At 34.8% G+C, this 22,264-nt stretch overlaps 1 protein-coding gene across 1 annotated transcript in view; it reads right to left on the bottom strand.

Moving 5' to 3' along the window:
* The window catches only part of LOC129749381 (serine-rich adhesin for platelets-like), a 39,305-nt gene extending 21,448 nt beyond the window's left edge, over window positions 1–17,857 (bottom strand). The window contains exons 1-4 of the mRNA XM_055744346.1: window positions 17,625–17,857; window positions 17,131–17,312; window positions 2,828–3,029; window positions 2,308–2,433 (exon numbers count right to left, since the gene is read on the bottom strand). Of these exons, the coding sequence (XP_055600321.1) occupies window positions 2,308–2,433; window positions 2,828–3,029; window positions 17,131–17,312; window positions 17,625–17,843 (729 nt within the window). The 5' untranslated portion in view covers window positions 17,844–17,857. The remainder of the gene's footprint in view (window positions 1–2,307; window positions 2,434–2,827; window positions 3,030–17,130; window positions 17,313–17,624) is intronic.
* Between the last annotated feature and the right edge of the window lie 4,407 nt (window positions 17,858–22,264).

The raw sequence follows: 22,264 nt of genomic DNA, 5'->3' as shown, positions 1-22,264 counted from the left end.
CAGCTGTACAAAACCTAATGAAATGCATCAAGTCGAAAGTCCGAGAATATTACCAATAATTACTTTTTTACTTGTATTTCTTTATAAACTGTAATGATAAGCTTTTTAAAACACTTCCGAACTGTTTCTTTGTTTGAATCATCAATAAAATTAATACAATGAAAAAAAATGTGTTTATAACTTATTTTCGATACACTCCTAGAATGCCTTTTCGACAGGGGGCTTTCGAGTAGAGTGCGTCCGATCCTATCAGTAAAGCATACAAAGATAAGACTTTCTTCTGCGTATGCCGGGCTGCTAGGTACGTCACAAATGCAGAGTATCCGAGTAGATCGCGCTTCCTACGTCGGAAGCTGATGGAATAAGACTTGACCTTCTTCACAGTCGAACTCTTAGGAAGAAGAGTATTCACGTCGTGGAATACTCTCGGATAAAGTGACTTCCGTCGTCGACGGGTTAGTCACTCGAGTCGGTGTAGGATGACGTCTTCGCCAGGATTCATCCGATTAGTTTCGTAAAGCCCCGGACGTGTGCTGTGAAAGGCGCGAGTCTAGGATTAGCTGCTCTCGATTGGCACACAGGTGGGCAAACCAAGCGGGCCTCGAGTTACGAGTAAATGGCGGACCTCAAGTCGTCAGAGGAAAGTTCCTTAGTCTTGAATCGTAACATGAGGCAGGGTATATATGCTGGAGTTGGGACTTGAAACTGAGTAAGCCGATAAGCGCTCAAGCGCGGATTTGGTCTCCCATCTCGGGTATAGCCTTAGTTGCAGGTCCGGATGGGAATTATTACCAGAGGCCCCAGGTGCACTTTATGGCGTAGGGGTACATAGTATCTAGAGACGACCAATTCACCCATGAACCCAGAGTAGCATACTGGGGAGACGTGATGGCTCGCCGTGCCCTGGAATGTAATCCGTAAAAAAGATTTACCACCTGGGTGATCAACTAATAAAAAAAGATGATACATATCTAAACTCGACGACCTCACCAAAAGATCCAAGGCATCAATTCTTAAAGTCTATGTTGGACAGACGAAGTCGATGGAGGTCAACGCGGAAAATTATTCCAGTTTCATGATAGCTGGGCAACAAGTTGAGAAAGCGGAGTGCTTCCAGTATCTTGGTAGCCAGATAACGCCTGATGGTGGTACCAAGAAAGACATCGAAACCCGGAGCAGAAAGCCTGATTTGAATTTTCTAGTCTCCGAAATATCTGGTGTTCATGTCAGATATCCCCACGAACGAAAACGCGAATCTGCAACTCAAACGTCACATCCGTATTGTTGTATGGTGCAAAACTTGGTGCACATTAGTGGTAACGATGGGAAAATTGCAAGTATTTGTGAATCGCTGCCTGCGGAACATCTTCCTTGCTTGGTGGCCTAGCAAATGGAACTCAAACGTGTGGAACTACATAGCCGGAGTCATCAAAAAGCTCTAGAAATCGAGATTCAAGATCGTGAGTGGAGATGGATTGAGCACACGCTTTGAAGAGATGAAAACGAGATTCGCAAAGAGGTGCTCGAATAGAATCCAGAAGTAAATCGAAGGAGAGGCAGACCCAGAAGCTCGTGGCGGCGAAGCCTAGCCGTCGAAATCCGAACTGTCGAAGAGAACCTTCATTGAGACTAAGTGAAGACGCTGGCTCCAGATCGTTAACGAGGAGGTCTTTAACACGGTCCTAGGTACCGGACAATCGACGCGGGATCATTAAGTCAGTGAGTATGTACACTATAATGGCAAAGGATGTATGAAAAAAAAATCATGATCGATTTTGAAAATCCGATCGTATACGTTTTGTTGATTGGCCCAAAAAATTGACCTTTGCCAAATTTGCCACCCTTCCACCCCCAAATTTAATTTCCTTTTCCGAGTATAGTCTTCAAATGCTATTTGTAAAGAGGACCAATATAGATTCTTCTCAATCTGTAAACATTTATTTTGGAAATACCAGATGCCTTCTTAAGTCACAGCGAATTGGGCACGACAGTGATTGAAGAAAAAAAAAAGGAATATTACAATGATAAATTTTAATTTTTCGGAGGAGTCATATACAAGTCAAGCAATCTTACATAAGTTAAAAAGATAATGAAATGTTAATATTTTCATGGTTTCATGCTTCATGAACTCATTTGAAATGTAGACGTTTTGGTATCAGCACGTAGCAGATTTCGCCACATTAATTAAAGCGTTGAAAACCGAGAATGTAAGGTCAGTTTTCTCTTAAGCTTGGTAAAGTTTCATAGATAAAAACACTTAAAATAGATTGGCTATGGAATATATAAGCGAGATGTAAATAAACCTACAGGCACATATGTTCCTCGCAGTTCTCTTAAATCGATATTGCGGAATATATCACAAAGGACCAGTTCTTCGACGGTCGGATAGCGGCCATCTGGTGACTCGAAAATCATCTGCAGCACGTCGACAACCTGTGAATGAGTTAAAAAAATATAATTAACAGTTTTTTTTCAAAACCACCCACCATCATCCATGTGGATGGGGGTGGGTCGTTATTCTAAGACGATTATGTCGAGAAATCCCGAATCGGCCATTACTCAGTGTGGGTTGTTTTACATGACCATTATACGACCGGAGGAGGATATCCGCGTCCAATCAGCCAGCCAGCAGCACCTCGGAAAATTTGCGCGAAAATGAGCACTCTTGAAGCGGAAGCGGCCAAAAGTGCCATCGACGGCAGATGAATCCGAGGGCGATAGCTATCCGGCCCGGGTCGTTAAATGGTACTTTTTTCTCCCCCAAACCGAGCTATAGCCTATCTGAGTGGGACATGTGACGATGGGGTATCGGAAAAATCGCTGCAACCTGTGGATAGCGTTCGAGATCGAGCTGATAGTGTCCGGGCGTCGGCTGGGGTGATGTCAGCTCGTAGCCGGCGCACATTTCGAACAGCAAGTGGCCGAAGCAGATGACATCGATGTTGTCCAGGTCCGGGGCTGATCGGGCCCACACCACCGCATTGACGCGGGAGCTCAGCCCCAGGAGACCGTTTTCCAGCCCAGATAATCTGATCGTTGGGAGCGGAGGGGGGAAATAGTAAAAAGAAAAAAAAAGTATAACACGGGAGACATTAAAAAAACGGTCGCAAAAATGTCGAGCAATTGTAATGAGATTATAAATAATGGCATTAGCGATTTAATGGGTCGTAATTTCGACGATGGCCAACGACGACGGCTGGCTGCGAGATAAGCGTGGCTTTGGCCGAGTTTTTATTTTATTTTCGCTTTGTGCCAACCTTTTATTATGGTGAATGAAGCATTTCCAGTGACTTCAAAGTTGTTAATTTTGAAGCACCACTGATTTATGTTTTTAAAATTAATTATTCGAATTATGGATTCAATTATGGCATGTTTACGGAGATCATTGCAGTAATGTTTTTCCAACTCAATTCAATTAATGAGGGCACTGTTCGGTTCATTTTTGGAACAACAAAATGAAAAATTTCTCAGTGACAAGTTCACTTTTGGAACATTTAGTTAAAAGTAAGTAAACACTTATGAAAATCCAACTTGATAAGCTTCAAGTGATCATGAGCTATAAGAACCTGAAAGAGCACATGAGATCACTGAAATATTTATCTTTTCAAAATCTGGCGCTTTTTAAATCACTTCGAAAATGCCCTAGCATCTAGTTTTCAGCTTCAACTGATCATATTCGTGTGGGCTTGTGATATAGCTCAGTCTGTTGTCTCCTGAGGAGATGTCCGCGAGTTCCAGCCCAAGAGTAAACATCGAACACAGTTGTACAGGATAAGTTTTTCAATAACGATCCGCCAACTGTAACGTTGATAAAGTCGCGAATGCCATAAAGATGGTAAAACGACTATAATCGAAACAAAAAAAAAGGTGTATTTAAATCATGGAAATATGTCTTTGAAAATGTTTGGTAGATATTTTTTTTAGATTTCATGAGATGTGGTATGTAATGATATTTTTACTAATAAAATTAATAATAAAAAAGTTTGATAAAACTCACCTAACATTTAACGTTATGTGAATTTTTTTCAAATTTTTTTTTATCATAAAGGATTCCAACTTCTCACAAATTCAAAGTTTTCAAAACATAAATTTTCGTTTATCAATCATATAAATTTATTGCGTTTATTTATAGTTTATTTGCAGCAAGTTGAATAAAATTATATTGAATAAACAAATCATGTTGTTCACTTGTAAATATGCTTAGATTAAATCTTTGCGTTTTCCCAGGATACCGACTGCCAGGTTTTATCGATTCACGGGAATGAAAATGTTTTGGGAAATTGGACACTCCGAAACCTTCATGTTTATTTTTTATTATTTTAATGTGTAAGGTTTCATTATTTAATTCGTAATTTCACATACCAGTTCCACCTAGCGTCATCAAACTATAGCTTATTACAAAATCTTAACATTCCCCAGTAAACCATTAAGCACTGTTATAAGCCGGTTAAAGGACGGATAACAGCATTTGAGTGCTTATTGGCCGTATATCATGTTTTTTAGTGCCAACAGGCCCTGTCAGCCAATAGCCGCTAAACAAGCCGTAAATCGGTAAATAATGCTATTTCAGGGCTTACAAGCTCTGTGGATGACAGCTTAGTGAGGTAAACGTCAATGCTTCGAACGTGACATATACGAAAATAAACAGCAGTGAAATAAACTGCGAGATTTTCGTTTAGTTCAACTTTGGTTTGCTGCAGCCCATGCAGTCAGTGAAGTCTACCGGCGGTTCGAAACTGAGGACGATGAACAACGCGCGATTCATGGCGATGAAGGCTCCGGCTATCCGGAAGAGGCCGTCGGATCTATTTCCCAATGATTACTTCCTTATATTCTGATGGGGCATAGTAAACATCCTGGTCTGCGCCCGAAGAAAACCATCAATGGTTCTGAGAAAACAACTGAGGCGATTATAAATTATGTTCCGCTATAGTGTTTATTGTGGTGTAAATTGAAACCTATAAAACTAAGAACTGAGTGAGAATTAGTGTATATGTACATATGTAAATAAATAAATTATGAAATCATATACAAATGTTTCTTTTCTCTCATTTTGCTTGAATAAATATAATCAATTTGATAACTTTAACATTACGGATAACTCCTAAAATTATATTAATTAAGGGCTCATAGGATAGGGGTTTTATTTTAATATGCCACATAACTCAGGATTGCCCAAGTAACCATAAGCACCAAAGCTTTGCATTTTTATAGCTTTACACCAGCATTCAAAGGCTTAATTACACTATATCAGCACATCAAGTGCAATTTTGCATTACAACAGCCCTTCGAGTGCTATGCTGCATCATGTTAAAATTATACCACTCTTTTAAAATGCATCTTGCATTCTATCAGCTTTGCACAATGCTTTTGAAATGCAACATTGCTCTAAATCAGAATAACAAATGCTATATTTTCTAAGCATTAAATTGGCATCACACAAGCTTGCTTTAATGCTTTTAAGCACTATGTAAGCACTACAGTGGCATTAGGCCAAAGCACATTAGCATTGATTGATGCTGAATCAATGCAAATTCAGGGCACCGGTTGCTAGAAATTTGATTCAAATAGGTCTTTTTTTTTCAAAGATTTAACGCGGACCTGATAGGTTCACAGGCAGAGTCAATGTCAAATGTCAGCAGGCTTCGGACTCTTTTCAGAGCCCAACAAGAGCGGTGTAACAATCAGCTCCGCTCTTTAAATTTTGTTGTGAGCGGAGCAAGAGTGGTCGATTGGAGCGGAGTGACAATACACACAGAGAGCGTTTTTCGTCACTCACATAACACTCAAAATTGAAATGAGCACTCTATAAGAGTGTCACCTAAAGAGTACTCCTAAGGTGTACACAATGTGCGTCCAAGTTATTAATTGACGGTGCTGTTCGCTTTGGTTCGTATCTAGCTGTTTTTTTTTTCGAAAATAAATCAAAAGGATAATAACATCAAGCCGGAATGAATGAAAATAATATAATATAATACACTTTGGTAAAATATAACTCTCTATCAAACAACAAACAAAACGAGTCACGCTTAGAACCGATCCGAATGTTCTTCGCCGAGTGAAACTAAATTGCTCCCCCACGGGGGGAAAGTTAGCATAAGTGATCTGCAGTATAGTGGTGCTGATTGAACATTGAAAGATAGTTTTACAGTCCGCTAGCTAGTGTCGAGGTCGAGGGTGTTATTAACAAGATTTGTTTTGGATTCAGCTTGTTTTGAATTTGTGAAATAAAATCAACACCAATACCAACACTAGCATATTCTAGTAAAGAATGACCAAAATGTTTTCCAGAAACAAGTTGATGACGGTTTTAACGAGTTAACGAGGAAAAAAACACCTTGATAATATATTTACAAATGCTAGTTTATAAACTATACCTTGTTTTTAATGTTTTTTTTTCAAACATTTATAATCGAAAAAATAACTATTATGGTGCATACATTTAGGGGCAAAAGTTTAAATAATTGCTAAATGGTTTGAGCTACAAAATACAAACGAAATTTTACCTTCACACATTCCTCAAGGCCCTCCCACTATTTCCATTTCATTCAAAGTTAACCATTTGATAGGGTTCCTATCCATTTGTCCAATACGGGCCTCCTCTTGGAAAATGTCCTTTTATTAAATAAAAAATTTATCACCAAATGACAATAAAAATAGCACTATAACTATACATATACAAAGAGAAAAAATAGTTCTTTCACATTTTACAACCCGTTTGCTTGTAAATGCTTTTTGGTTTTATCAGGAGAGCTGTTTGTTTGCAAGCCTTGGAAAAAACAGATATTTAAGGCTTTTTAAATTACATTTTTACTTGTAAAAAAAAAAATAAATACAAATCAAATTACGTTAATTTTTAACTTTTGAGGTAAATTTTTTTCAATATTTTTAAGTCTATTGGCATTGGCATTGGCATTGGCAGAAAAAATTCTTCATTAAAATTACGCTTATTTTCACGGCGCATTTTCGGCTTATTTTCTCTCCAACCAAATAGTATCAAGTGATTTAAAAGCTTAGTACTGTGTACAGCATATTTTTAAATCTAACATTGCGTAAAGTGTTCAATTACTCGAACCTGTTTGAAATAGAGACAATTTAAGTATTTCAAAATTTACTTTTAAACCCTTTATAAGATGCTTTGTTAAATATTTTAGGGTACATTTCAAGAGCTTTCTTAAAGCTTAGTTCTTTTAGAAATGGGACACTTTCTTTTGTCAATAGCTCGTTTACTTCTAATCGGACATTAAAAACTTTGACACCATTTTTTAGCCTGTAAAAAGTACTATCAGACCTATTTTTGTTAAAATTTTAAGTTTTCACGTTTTTGAGATATGTACGATGTAAGAGAAAGAGAGAAAAATAATTTTGCACAGTTTCCTTCAAAATCCGTCATAATCCAATTGATAGCTAACAAAACCGTTGATTATTCAAAGAATTACTCTGTGTGAGTGGAGGAAAATTATGCCAACACTGTCAAAAATGTGCACAAAGCTCAAATCAAGCATTGGAGTGAATCACATGACCGGAAACTATGGTAAAGGGTCATTAGGGAGGTCAAGTCTCAAACTAGCATTTTTAATTTTGAATAAGCGAAAAACTAAGTGAAGATTGCTGAGATGTCTTATTTTTTTTTTCTTTAATAAACTGAAAGTGTTGCCTAACTATGAGTCATTCAAACCTAACCTCAAATAACAACTTTTTGCTGGTTGCAGAGCTCGTAAGCTGTGTAGCCGGTACCGAGGCTATGCGACAGATGATTTCTGATAAACGACAAAACTTATGAAATACCCTATTTCAAACACATTCCAACGTACGAATACTATACCATGTCTGCTCGTGGCAAGGTTTCTTCAATATTAAAGTATATGTTTGCTGGTTGTTTTGTATAAAATATAATGATTTGTCAATATTCTGCTCCTGTGGAAAAAAACAACAAATTTCAAAAAAAAACTTTGATTTTCACTGTTTTAAAAAGCCTAAAATGAGTAATCTCGTATGAACCCTTTGCATCTTACGATCCATACTAACCGATTATACTTGAAATTCAATCTCATGATGGTTTTACTTCGTTATTGCCAGATTTTGCCAGCAGAAATTCCGTTAAAAACACTTTTGAGTGGCTCAAAAATAATCAAGTTTTATTTATTTCGGAACAGCTGTATCCACCAAATTACCCTCAGTTTCTTTCAAAAGAGAAGTATTGGATCAAAAAGTAGCAGAAATTGAAGGAGCAGAATGTAGCCACCTAAAATACAGATTGGACGAATTATAAGTTTGAAAAACTGATCAATATCATGACTGAAAAAAGTGTGCGCCGGCCGATGGGAGATACCAAGAATAAAGTAGAAATTTTTCGTACAAAAAACGGTAAATATTTTTTTTCAATTTTTTTCATGAATTATCATAAGATTACCTTCATTTCCTTCAAAGAAAGTATCTTGATCAAGCGAATAGTTTTTAAGATACACGCATTAGTAACTGTCCCATTTCTAAAAGAACTAAGCTTTATAGTTATTATGCGGAAAATTTCCTTTAGAGAATTTAAAAATCGGAAAAAAGATAAGATTGCTCGGTTTAAAAGTTAGAAGAGAAATATATTTCTTGTTTTGAACTAAATGTAATTTTTTTTTTCATACAAACCTGAATATTTAACTTTACTCTTTCGATACTCTTTCGATTCTGCAACGAATTTGTAGAGACCTACGGGTTTTAGTAATTCGAAAATGACTTCAAATAGACTCAGTGCAACGTAAATGTTTACTAAATTTTTAAAACTTTCCAAAAAATTACCCAAGTTTTTATCAATTTTATCCTGAATTTCTCATTAATTCAACAAGATGGATAGATAACACCAAAATGCAAAACTTCATTTATGATTTTAAGGTAAAAACCGCAGAAATGACGAAAATTTAAAAAAATGACAAACTTAAGGCATTTTGTAACTTTTATAAGTGTTTTTTATTTTTAAAATTTTGCTGATTTGTTATTCGAAGATTTTTATTTTTATCTTTGTGATCAATTTTCCATTTTGCTTGAAACTCGGTGTTATTTGTTGTTTTGTTGTATTTTATATATAGATTTCTAATATTTTCGGACAACCCATATGGAAAAAAAGATTTTTGTAATTTTCAGTGAGTTGTGAAATTCTTAAACATTTCATATGATTCCCCTAGAGATCTGAAAAAATAGCAGTGTAGTGTTTTATGCTATTTCTAAGTCATATGGCATCAAATAGTCATCAAAATGTACGTACAAGTTTTTTTTTTAATTTGAAAATGAAATTTTCCCCATTCATCTAATGTCCTAATAATGTAGATATATGTAATTAAGTCGATTTACATTACATAAATTTTATGAAACCAGTGGAATTTGAACCTCGGAACCAAGCGCTTGCACGCTTTGCTTTCAAAGTGCTAATTAAAGAATTCTATGAACGGCTTTTTTTGCTACGCACATGATGGGATGGACGGTTTCCTAAAACACACTTCATTTCCCTTAGAGTGCGCTCTAAGAGCTACACTTACGGAGCACACATCACTCAGGTAAGTGAGTGTCGAAGATTTATTTTTCGGGAAGCATGAGCAGAGTGTGTGCGGTTTAGCGCTCACAAGAGTGTGGGTTCCACTCCTCTTTGTGAAGCTTTGCTCTTGCACTTATGAGTGACACCTCAGGAGCCGTCCGAAGCCTGAATGTCAGAGCCACATATGTCATGAGTTCGATTCCAGGTCATTTTCAGCTGAAAAATAAAAAAAATATCATGTAGAAAATTCAATCCGAGAGATCTCCTCAATATGCATAAGCGAATATAAAAATAATTACAAATTTAGTATCATGGCCGAAAAATGAACCGAACAAAAATCCAAAATATTTTTTTTTCGCATGGTCGAACCTCATTCGAACGCCATTTGCATTTTCCCAGCATTTTGCCCGCCAACCTTGTAGCATCAACCAATGCTATAACAGTGCTTTTATAGGGTTATACCAGTTTCTGCACTAATGCAGCAGTTAATTTCGCCAAACCTGGCTCACAGAGCTAAAATGATGCACAGAATCAAGCACTATAGCTGACGCTAGAGCAGAGTTGATGCTAGATTTTAGTGCTTATGGTTACTTGGGTGATGCATGGTTGATTTGGTTCAAAGAGCAAGGGCGCTGATGTATTGTAAGTTATGCCAGTTATGCTTGGTTAAGAGTTCGATTCCGGTTGATTCTGCAAAGATCCATTCGACAAAAAAAAACATCAACTGGAGAAAGAAGGAGTGAGGGAGATAGCGTTGGGGCAAAAAAAGACGAAACATAAAATTATTTTTTATTTGTTATTGTTTTTCATCCAGTGGGTTGTACCCACTGGAAAAATATTTTGACATTTCCGCATGGATGTGTTTCGAAAGTAGGGTCAAGCAGTATATCGGCCGAAATACACGCCAAAAGTGGCCCTTGGGCAGCCCTTTAGTCGAATATAGAGCTTTCAGGCTTTGTGAGGCATTTCTATATTCGACTATACCGCTGACTAAGGGCCAGTTTTTACGGCTTAATGGTTACTTAGGTATCTCAATTTTAATTTTTTTTTTATAGAGGATTTACACTAACTTGGTCATTCGTCTTCTTGACTAAAATAAGATACTAAATCATGTTGATTTAATTTTTCTGAGCTATAAAAGTAATGAAACCTTAATGATGCCTTAATTAGTAGAGTTTCCATTTTCCGGGCTTTTTAACGTTCCCGGGAATCGGGAAATCCGATGACCCATTTCCCGGGAATTCACGGGTTCCCAGGAAAAAGACCCAGCAAACATTTTTGTATGTAAACTTCTCAACAACTTGTTAAACGTTTCATATACATTATAGCATTTAGCAACCAAATTGGAGGCAATATACATACATTCATATTTCCAACATCTGGCTGAAGTGATAAGAATTATACGAATGGGACCACAAAATAAAAATCCCAGAAAAAGAAATGAAAAAAAAATTTGCAAATTGAACGATATTCAACACCTTATTCGTACATCCTGAAAGTATACAAGAGAGTGCAAGATTTTCTCTCAACGCATGTAAACTGTTGCTAGTGACAATCTGACAATATTTAATGCTTCTCTCATTGGACAGTTCTTTCAAATACACCTTTGATTTTTAGGAATCTGGTTGTACTGCTGGTAGTATATAGAACAACAAGGCTGTTTTCTCACATGAAGCACGCGCGAGAGAACAATTGAATTGAGCGAAATCGTCTTCAGAATTTTTAAACATGGCGGACTTTTCATCGTATTCGATTTAACACGTTCGTCGCCACGATCATTCTCGTAGTTTTCCTGGCCGAGCCCAAAGAAATTCTCGGAGCGAAGAAATTAGGAGGGAGAACTTCAAGATTTGCAACGTGTGGCTAAACTGAGCGGCTGACTTGAGTAAGAGAGCGTAACACGTTTTGCATGTGACGGGCCTCCGAATATGGGTGCCATGGCGACGGACGTATTAAACCGACTGCATGTAACCACGACGTTTTACTTATTTGGTGGGAATTGCGACTCGCAGTAACGTTGTTAACGACTTATTTCTAATGCGATTTCATGTTGCTGGGAAGTGATAAAGGAGATGTTCACCCTCTACTACATACGAAAACAAATATTTACATTTGGTAATTTTACATTATTTAGCCTGATTTAGTATTGTGAAACATTTTGTACTATTTAATGATCCTAATTATTGAAAAAATGACGTATATTTCTTTCATCTTTCATATATCGTGTCTAGAAATTTGAAACCTTTAAATAAGAAATTAAAGCAAAAAAAAAAAACGTTTTGAATTATGTGGTGTTAAAAAAATTAAATTAAAAATATCGGTATGTTTGAGTTATCGAATGTGTTGTAGACAATTATGTAGAATAAAGTTTCTATAGAAAGTGCGGTATGCTTCTCAGTGAAGCCCACTTACGTCAAGCGAAAAAACGAGACAAATATATCGTATTTGGTCCGCAATGTGTAAAATTCAATGTTTAAACCATGTTGTAGAAAAACTATCAAAGACTAACAAACATTTTCCTTCCTGAACCTAGCAATTTTTCAAATTTAGCTTGTGTTAACTTTTAAAAATTTAGTACTTTTTGTAGGACTCGGGAATTCCCGGGATTTTCTATTCGTTTCCCGGGATACGGGAAATTCCGATTTTCGTCGTTCGTGGGAAGTCCCGGGATGGACAATTGGACACTCTATTATTTAGTTGTAATTAGATAATCAACACCTAATCGTGCTTTCATTTTGCTATTAATGCTTTAGTTTGGTAGTTTGGTATTAGAGTTTATCGTCATTTTTCAGCATTGTGACACTTTAATGGTAATTAAATATGGCCAGGAAAAAACCCAAATCATTCTATCATGTTGGCACTGATAGCCCATCTGCCTAATTGCTTGATAACGATAATTATTAAGGATGCCATCAAACGTGGATTGAAAATATGGAAAGAAAGTTATAATACTAACCTTACAATGCACATTCATCAGATTTTAGTGACTTGGAATAATATTTCAAACACTTAAAATTGTCGTGTCTTCTGGAAAGCTTTGAAAAAAAAAAAAATAAACCAGTTACCTAGGTTTTGATTCCGATACAATAGCTTTTAGGTTACCTAATATAAAGTAAATACAACAAAATCCAACGATTGCGAACACTCAAAAAAGCTAAAACCTTTCAACAACATTCCCGTAAATTTATTAGATTTTTTTCCGTTTTCAACACGTCAGAAATCTGCTCTGGAAATAAACTTGATTGTAGTCGCAGTGTGGATAACAATGGTGAAAGTCCATATTCAATATACTTAGTTACGTCTATTTTATTTCAACAATGTAAAAACACCACCCTTTCATTTACTACTTTGTTCAAAAACCTTCCAAAAACATCGATACAGACTTCAAACAAAGACTGACCACGACCGGGTTTCCTCCATTTTGTTTCCAGCTACGCTCTGGCTTTTGCGGTCCTTGTGGTTTTATTTGCCCATTTTTTTTATTCCATTTTATTTTTCCTATCTCTAAATAAATCATCACGTGACTCGGCATGAACAATCGAGGAAGAAACCAACTAATAGGCTTAACGAGCGCCCGTTTTTAGGTCGTTGGACCTAAAGGAAGATACGATAACACTGCAGCAAGACTTCTTTTTGCGAGTGTTTGCGAGACATGCTGCTTCCAAAGGTAATTTGGTGCGAAATTCCTCTCCCGAGGAGTGTAACGTTCTAATTAACATTTATAAAAATTAAATAACGCCATAAACAACATGTTTCCGTCGGTGCAGGGGAGAATTCATCAGTTCCGCTTCCATGATGTTTACGCCTCGCAAATATAAACGACCCACGACACGAGGGCAGGCTGAAGGCGAATGAAAATGTCAACCGGGAACTGATTTGCCCACCACCCCCACTGTTCCTAAGTTCATACAGATATACCATGAACCATAAACCACCATCAGCTGTACAATTTCACGTGCCACAATAAACCAACCGACTCCCGTTCTGGCTGCACCACAGCTTATGGCAGGGCACATTACGACCCTCCAGCCAGACAGATTCCTGACGGAAAATGAAGACAACACGGTACTGGGGCGGCATTAATCTGGTTGCCACGTGAGCAAAATTTTAGTATCGCGTGTGTATTGGGAGCTCGAGGCGCTAAAATTTTAGAAAAAGCAACAGTTACCTACAAATGTTTTTAATTTAAATTTATTTTCTTACATATAACTAGAATTAAATTTCCCTGACGATCTGGGGAAGAAACAAATCGATAAGGCCAAATTACCAAAAAAAAAATCCTACAAAAACGACCGTTTTGCTTCGATGGCGCTTTCAAAGGTTTCTCAAAGTTGATACTGTGTTTGGTTGGATCTGGAATTGTGCCATTACGTGAAAAATGCAATGGAGCGTCAAAAAGTTAATTTGTTTTTTACTTGCAGAAGATGGACAATCTACTAAACTTGTCATCATTTCGATAAAAAGAAAGTTCTGAGTTATTTTGAAGCCTCTCTATGAACAATAAATTACTAAGTAGTATTACTGAATATTTTGTTGATTTTCATCCATCCGCACAAAAGTTATCCACAAATGAAGTGTTCCATTTTTTCGAATACAGTCCTTACTAGTTCTAAAATAAATTTAGTTGTAAACTTTCAAACAATTGTAAGTAAAAAATTAGAAGTAAGTTTGACTGCACTATTGGGAAATAACAAAAAAAGAATGAAATATAATAAAAAATAAAAAAAACTATAAAAAAAATTAAAAAAAAACAAATAAAAAAAAAATTAAAAAATGAATTAAAAAAAAACTAAAAAAAATATGAAAATAAAAATAAAAAGAAATGAAAAAATTATTAGAAAATAAATAAAAAAAAAAAATACCTATATAAAAAAAAAAAAAATGAAAAAAAACTAAATTTAAAAAAAATAAAAAAAAAATAAAAAAAAATTGAAAAAAAAATCATAAATAAAACATAAAAAAAAATTTAAAAAACATAAATAAACATAAAAAATAAAAAACCATAAAAAACGTAAAAAAATTAAAAAAAACATAAAAAAAACATAAAAAATAAAAAAAAACATAAAAAATAATAAAAACATAAAAAAAATTAAAAAAATAAAAAAATAAAAAAAAATCAAAAGAACTTAAAAAAACATAAAGAAATGAAAAAAAACATAAAAAAATATAAAAAACATAAAAAATACATATAGAAATTAAACAAACGTAAAAGAATTAAAAAAAAAAACATAAAAAAATTTAAAAAACAAAAAAATTAAAAAAAAAACAAAAAAAACATAAAAAAAACAAAAAAAAAAGAAAAAAATAAACATAAGAAAAATAAAAAAAAACGTTAAAAATAAAAAATGAACATAAAAAAATAAAAAAAACAAAAAAAAAGATAGAAAAACATAAAAAATTGAAAAAAAAATAAAAAAAAAATAAAAAAAAATATAAAAAAATTAAATAAAATAAAATAAAAAAATACAAAGAAAAACATAAAAAATGAAAAAAAAAAACAAAAAAAATAAAAAAAAACAAAAAAAAATTACAAAAAAAACAAAAAAAAAAATAAAAAAACTTAAAAAATTACAAAAAAAAACAAAAAAAAATAAAATGAATAAAAAATAAATAAAAAAAATAAACGAAAAATAAAAAATAAATAAAAAATAAATAAAAAAAAAGAAAAATAAAAAATAAATAAAAAAAAGAAACTTAACTTACTTACTTAATGATCCCGCGCCGATCCTCCGGTGCATAGGGCCGTGGTAAAAGACCTCCACTGTTGACGATCCGGAGCCAGCGTCTTCACCTGGTCCCATTCAAGATTCTCGTCGACAGTTCGGATTTCAGCGGCTAGGCTTCGCCGCCACGAATTTCTGGGTCTGCCTCTTCTTCGATGACCTTCTGGATTCCAATCTAGCGCCTCTCTGCAAATCTCGTTTTCATCTCTTCGCAGCGTGTGCCCAATCCATCTCCACTTACGTTCCCGAATCTCGATTTCTAGCGCCCTTTGATGACACCGGCGATGTAGTTCCTCATTCGAGATCCAATTGCCAGGCCACCAAGCGCGGATGATATTCCGCACACAGATTCTCTCCTTCCAACACAAACAACAGACAACAATCAAACAGACACCCAACTGACAAACGCAAGCAACACTTCATTTTGAAAAAGCCGTTTGTTCAGTCTTTCAAAATCACCGTTTGGAAAGTTCTGTGGGATAGTTTTTTAAATTTATTATCATTTTTAATTGGTAAGCTTAGTTTAATATTAAATTATAAAAATACTAATTAACAAAATCTAACAGTTCGTTCAGGAAAATGTACAACAGTGCCAGACATTAGTCTTCACCAAAGCCACATAAAGATGACCACATTGTAAGTAGGACAAAACAGATTATGCTCAAATCCATTAACTTCAAATATGTATGTGAAACTTTGTAGTTTTCCCTGAGGATGAGACCAACATAGTCTCGAAACGTTGGATGAAATAAAATAATCATCAATCCGAAAACAGACTGCAGTGCCGATTTCAAAAAAGAAAATCAATACCACATAAAAAAAATATTAAATAAAAATTGATAAAATTAAAAAAAAAATGATAATATAAAAAAAAATTATTGAATAAAAAAAAAATTATTAAATAAAAAAAAAATTATTAAATATAAAAAATGATGAAATGAAAAAAATGATAAATAAAAAAAAAATGATAAAAAAATTCAACAATATAATAAAATAAAAAAAAATGAAAAAAATAATAAAAAAAATTTAAAAAAAATAAAAAATTTAAAAATGAAAAAAAATTAAAACTTAAAAAAAGTAATAAAACAAATAAAGAAAAGAACGGAAAAAAAATAAATACAAAAAATGAAAAAAAAGAAAAAAAAGAAGAAAAAAAAAGAAAAAAAAGAAGAAAAAAAAAGGAAAAAAAGAAGAAAAAAAAAGAAAAAAAAGAAAAAAAAGAAAAAAAAATAAAAAAAATAAAAAAAATGAAACATCAGGAACAAAAATATAGGTTGTGTGATATTCTGGGAAATGTTCCATTCTTGGGGAGAAATGATTTTGAGAGAAAACTTCTGGGAAGTGGTGCATTCTAGGAAAATAATAATAATGAGGAATTGTTCATTGTTGGGTTTGATTTCGGGTATTGGGGAGAAACGAATTTGGATGAATGTTTCGGGCTTCTGGAATACAGTCCTTTTGGTTTTTTTGGTCAGAAATTATAATCTCAAATATAATTTAGGTTTCATAAATTTTAATTTCACTAGTTGCTATATGCGCTCAGATTTTATTCGCGAGCGCTTCCCCCTTGGGTGACATATAGCCACAATCCTTCATTCCATTCCGATACGAAATTGGCTTTGTTAATTTACTGTCCGGGCTTCGCGCTGGACAACCGGCTGACAAATTGTTTTCGCCATTGCGTTAGTCACAGGCACCGGCCGGATAAATTACTTCCGACGGGACGCTTTGTTTTCGCAGCCAGGCCGTTTCGTTGGAGGAAAATCGTTGAGTTGCAAAGTTCACTTCATTACCATCTCCCGTCACGTTCGTTCCATTTTCGCTAAGTTTATGTTTGCCTCCTGTGAGCGTATGTGTGTGAGTAGAAGTTCGTGTTTGTATACGTACCGGGCCACACCATTCTGCAGTATAACATTTCCGCTATGCAAATGGCCGTGCGAGGGAATTCCGCGTTCCCGTAGAAATAACAACGCTTCTAAAATTTGACGACCTAATCGTTGTACCTGTGACAGGGGCAAGCAGGTGGATTTCCGGGAGTATTTACGGCTCCACGGTTCGTTCCATTGGGACTTTTTTTTGCGTTAATAATCCGGAAATCCAGGTGGATGATTGAAGATTGTTAAGAAAAAAAAGGAAAAAAAACAACACTATTACAAGATGGCGAAAAAATCTACACCGCATCGTTCACGCGGGTAACTTCAAATGGCAGAAGAGAAATTGAAATGGAAATTATGCTCCCCACTTTTTTACAGCTGCTGTTGAAGCATCACTCCGTAACGAGCATATCGTCAGCATAAATGGCGACGAGGACGCGCTCGGTTTAGACGCAGTTAGCGAAAGAGAACAAAGAAAATGCGAAAGGGCATGACGAATATAATTACCTTATAAATGAGATCCTTCAGGCTTCCGCGGGGATTGAATGGCATTACCAGACACGCGTAGTGGGTGGAATCGGTGGAGAAAAAGCCCATATCCAGCACCGGGTAGATGTAGGGATGCTGCAGCGACCCGAGCAGCTCCATCAGGATTCCTTGCGGGCATTCGGATGGCGGCAGCTCTTCTAAGGCAATACAGTCGGGAGGTAATGGAAGCAGTGTCATCAGGCGGTCCGTACGTATCTGTGAAAAGGAAAAACGGAAAGAAAGGGCAATATTCAATATTGTTCACAGCTTGAAAGGGGGTCTTGCATAGAGATTAATCAAATTCTGGACCTCGTATGATATTCCAAAATTGGTTTTGTACTGGGTCATCTTTCTGCATTTAAAGGGGTACGGAAGCGGTGTTTATATCAACATAATGAGTAAACATAAAATATCCCTTTTCATTACATGTTTCATTGGGTCAAATGTGAACACCCGTCTGAAGCCATGATTTAACAAGAATGATATGATTGAACGCCCAAATTTGAAACAAAGAATTCATGAGCTGGCCAAAGTTATTCAAATCAAAAATGTAAACAAATATGGGGAAATTAAGAAGACCACGTATTATACCCTTATTTCTTGTCATAAACATATTCCTACAAATTTTTTTTGGATAAACACATGTAACACATAAAATTTTCGTTAAACGCGTCGCATTACTCCTCAGAAATGTCTCAACTGATTCTAATAAAATTAGTTTTAGAATATTCCGTTTTTATCAAATAAAAAAAACACATAGTCATAAAAATAGTCCGTAATAATTAAATTAGTAGTTTTTGAATCAAATAAAAATCATGGCTTCCATTTTTTGGGGGTTCCCGTGGGTCACATGGAGCCCGTGGCTGTTTTTTTTGTGACCCGCGAAGCTTTTTCCATAAAGACCACATGAAAATCTTAAACCTATTTAAGTGTTGAGGGTTTTCCTTGGTTTCTGTGGAGTTGAAGTTTATTCAAATCTGCATCAATCGTTCAAGAATTCAAAACGAAAGTTGGAGAATAACCTATATATATTTAAATTTTTCAATATTTGACACACAACTGTATTTTCGAATTGCAGATGTATATTGAGATGAATTTTCGTTATTTGATTACCTTTGACCGTTATTCTAAAAGCGATGAGAGCTCCTAAATGGGTTCATAACACTGGTTGACTGGTTTTAAAAGGCTTTATGGAGAGGGTAATATGATATTTTCAAAAAAAAAATCTTTAAAATTTAGTACGAAGTTATACCGAGTATCGGAAAATATTTATTTACGAACCAAATAATTTATTTGTTTAAGTTTTGATTGTCATGTTATAATATCCACTTAAAAGTTATATAGTTTAATGGATTGCAATTATAGTTTTATTTTACGAAAAAATCTTATACCAAATACCTCATAAAATATATATTATGAAATTTGCTAAAGATCAAATAAACGAATTTTGCAAACTTATGGAAAAATCAAGGAAGCTTATCACAAACCCGACAGATAATAAAATGGTCGATGATACATTCGCAAAAGTTCGAAACCATTGAAAACCGTTATTATTATTCTACTGTTAAAATAATTATTCCATTATATGTAGGTATGTAAATATGTTTAAAATGTGCCATCAGTGTCAAAATTAGGTCTTTTTTTAAATCTCTAATTACATTCGGTTTCAGCTTTCTTTTTAAAGCGTTTGTTTTTACATTATGTTAAAATTTGGTTTGAAATGCTGCCGAAGAAATAAAACTAAATTTTAATAATTTTAACAAATTTCATTAATTTTTGAAAGATGTAGCAAAACACACTGAGTCTGCTAGTATAGCTATAAAAGTATGTTAATTAGGATATAGCTATAAAAGTATGTATATAAGAGTGGCAGCGAAAAGAGTCAAGTTGAATTTCGAAAACGTTCCGTAGAAATTTTATAGATTGAGTCAAAAAACGTGCCTTAGGCTTTAATTTTGTTGCCAAATAACATAAAACGCATAAAATGTGTGATTTTTGGTCAAAAACCGACTTTCTGGAAGAACCACCCATTTGAAAAATTACTATACCCCCTGGTCTAAATTCAGTTTAAGATAACAAGCCTAATAAACATTCATCCGCGATATATTTTTAAGGCAATTCTGAAATATTCCATACAAAGTTACTGGTTTTGAATCATAAGCGTAAACTTTCATAAAACAATTAATTTCAGGTAATTTTTTATGATTATCACTTTACAATATAATTTTTGAATGAATTTATGAAAAAACAACAATTCCTTAACTTTCAAATAAACCCTTCAAATCTGGAATACGATTTTAAATGAAAAAGATATGAATGAGAAAAATTTGCATGATTTTAAAAAAATGATCCCAAACTTTTGGGCGATTCACCATACTAAGGGGTGATCCCAAACTTTTGTAGGATAACTTAAGTGTCTATTTTGTTAATTAAAAGTACATTCTTAAATTTTGGCAAAAAATGTTTTTATTGTACTTTGAGAAGTAAAGAATAACTCATATTTTGAAATTCGGTCCACCCTAACTTTTGGTTAAGTTTAAGGTACAAAACTAAAACATTATTTTCAAGCAAAATACCTCCGAAATAGCTATTGCTCATTCTCTTTCAAATGAGAAATGAGATCAGGAGATTTGCAATATGTCCTAAGACGGCTGAGATTTGAACGATCAAAATTTGCATGTTTTTTAACGAATGTTCCCAAACTTTTGGCCGGCAGTGTAAACCCATCTTTTTCTCATACATGGACAGGTGCTTTGTGGTTTTTTTAAAACCAATTCGTAATCTTAATTGATGGTCTTATTTGCAGGTTTCAATGAAGGTTTTTTTTCCCTTGGTTTTGCTGTTTTTGATAGATTTACAAAGATATGGATGATCAAAATTCCTAACATTGAACTTTCTGTTCCAGTTTTGGTCCTGGACTTGTAACCTTTATTGGACCTAGATCTAAAATGTCAGTAAAAAGTAAGTTTTTTCGAAAAAACATCAAAAACCAAATTAAATATTTTATCTATATACGCTGTATCAAAAAATTGTCCGTACAGCACGTTCTTCGAAATCCAAACAATCAAAAAGTGCACTTTTTCAGTCAATAAAAATACTACAATTACTCCATTCCCTGCAGAAACTTGTCCTTTTTCTAGATCAGTATTAAAAAAGTTTATGAATTAAACCTTAAAAATAATCCAATTAATTTCGTATAAAAAAAGTCCCAAAACGACGTCAAAAAATTGTCCGTACACTTAGGCCTTTTTCAAATATTAGTCAAGTAAACAATTATGTCATGTAAACAGTCTGTCAAACGCAGAAACGTGAGTTGAATCTCAGCAAAGACAATTTCCAGTGGTCTGAGCGATAAATACGGTAAAATGAACGGTTTTGAGCGTAAAACAGTAGATTTCAACAATTTGTGGATATAATTAACAGGAAAATGTCTGCTCCTCACAAAAAAAAACCCGTTGACATCCGGAAACTGATTGCTGACCTGAAGAATGATGGAAACAGCTTGTCCGAAATTGCAGGTATAGTAAAACGGCCACGATCGTCGGTTCAGTATGTCCTTCAGAACTTTAAGAAGACTAACTCCCTGGAGACTACTCCAGGAAGAGGCCGCAAATTGAAGCTTACGGATCGTCACCATCGCATCATTGTCAGGGATATCAGTCAGAATCCTAAAATTAGTGCCCCTAAACTAGCTGACAGCCTGAAGAAGTTTGGAAACATACAAGTCAATCCTCAAACGGTACGGAACATACTTCATGAGAAAAACTACCGAGGTCGTGTTGCTCGTAAGAAGCCTTTTATATCTGCTAAGAATAAGAAACAGCGGCTGGAATACGCTCAAAACTATGTCCTGGAACCGGAAGAGTTCTGGCAGAACGTCATGTTCACTGACGAAAGCAAATTTAATATTTTTGGGTCTGACGGAGAGTATGGCGCAAGCCAAATACTGAATTGGATCCGAAAAATTTGCGACTGACAGTTAAGCAGGGTGGTGGCCCTGTAATGGTGTGGAGTGCTTTCAGCGCAAATGACACTGAAAACTTGACTTTCATTGAATCTACGATGGATCGATTCATGTATCTTGACATTTTGAAGCACAATTTGAAGGACAGTGCGATGAAGCTGGGTCACGGTTCCGATTTTCATTTCGTCCAGGATAATGATCCGAAACATTCATCCAAGCTAGTAAGGGAATGACTACTTTCCAATGTCAAATCAACACTCCCACACCCTCCCCAATCACCGGACCTCAACCCAATTGAAAAATTTGTGGGATCATCTCGAAAGGAAAATTCGTGAACATACGATTCAGGACAAAAATCAGCTGAAGGTGGTTTTGCAGGAGGAATGGCGTAAGATTTCGTCCACGACTACCCAGAAGTTGGCCATTTCGATGAAAAGACGCCTACAGAGTGTAATTGTAGCAAAAGGCGAACATACCAAGTATTGATTTGATATTCTGGACCTTCTTTGTGAGAATTTTCACTCTGTACGGTCAATTTTTGATATAAATATTCATGATTTTTTTTAGTTCATAAGTCTTTTTAAGAAAATAAGTATAATGATTGTTGATTTAAATGCTGCCTAAGATTGAGCAATAATTTGAACGTGTAATGAAA

Source organism: Uranotaenia lowii, chromosome 2 (assembly GCF_029784155.1).
Source record: "Uranotaenia lowii strain MFRU-FL chromosome 2, ASM2978415v1, whole genome shotgun sequence".
Lineage (NCBI taxonomy): Eukaryota > Metazoa > Arthropoda > Insecta > Diptera > Culicidae > Uranotaenia > Uranotaenia lowii.
Note: the sequence above shows the minus strand (reverse complement) of the source record. Positions and strands in the feature narration are given on the sequence as shown.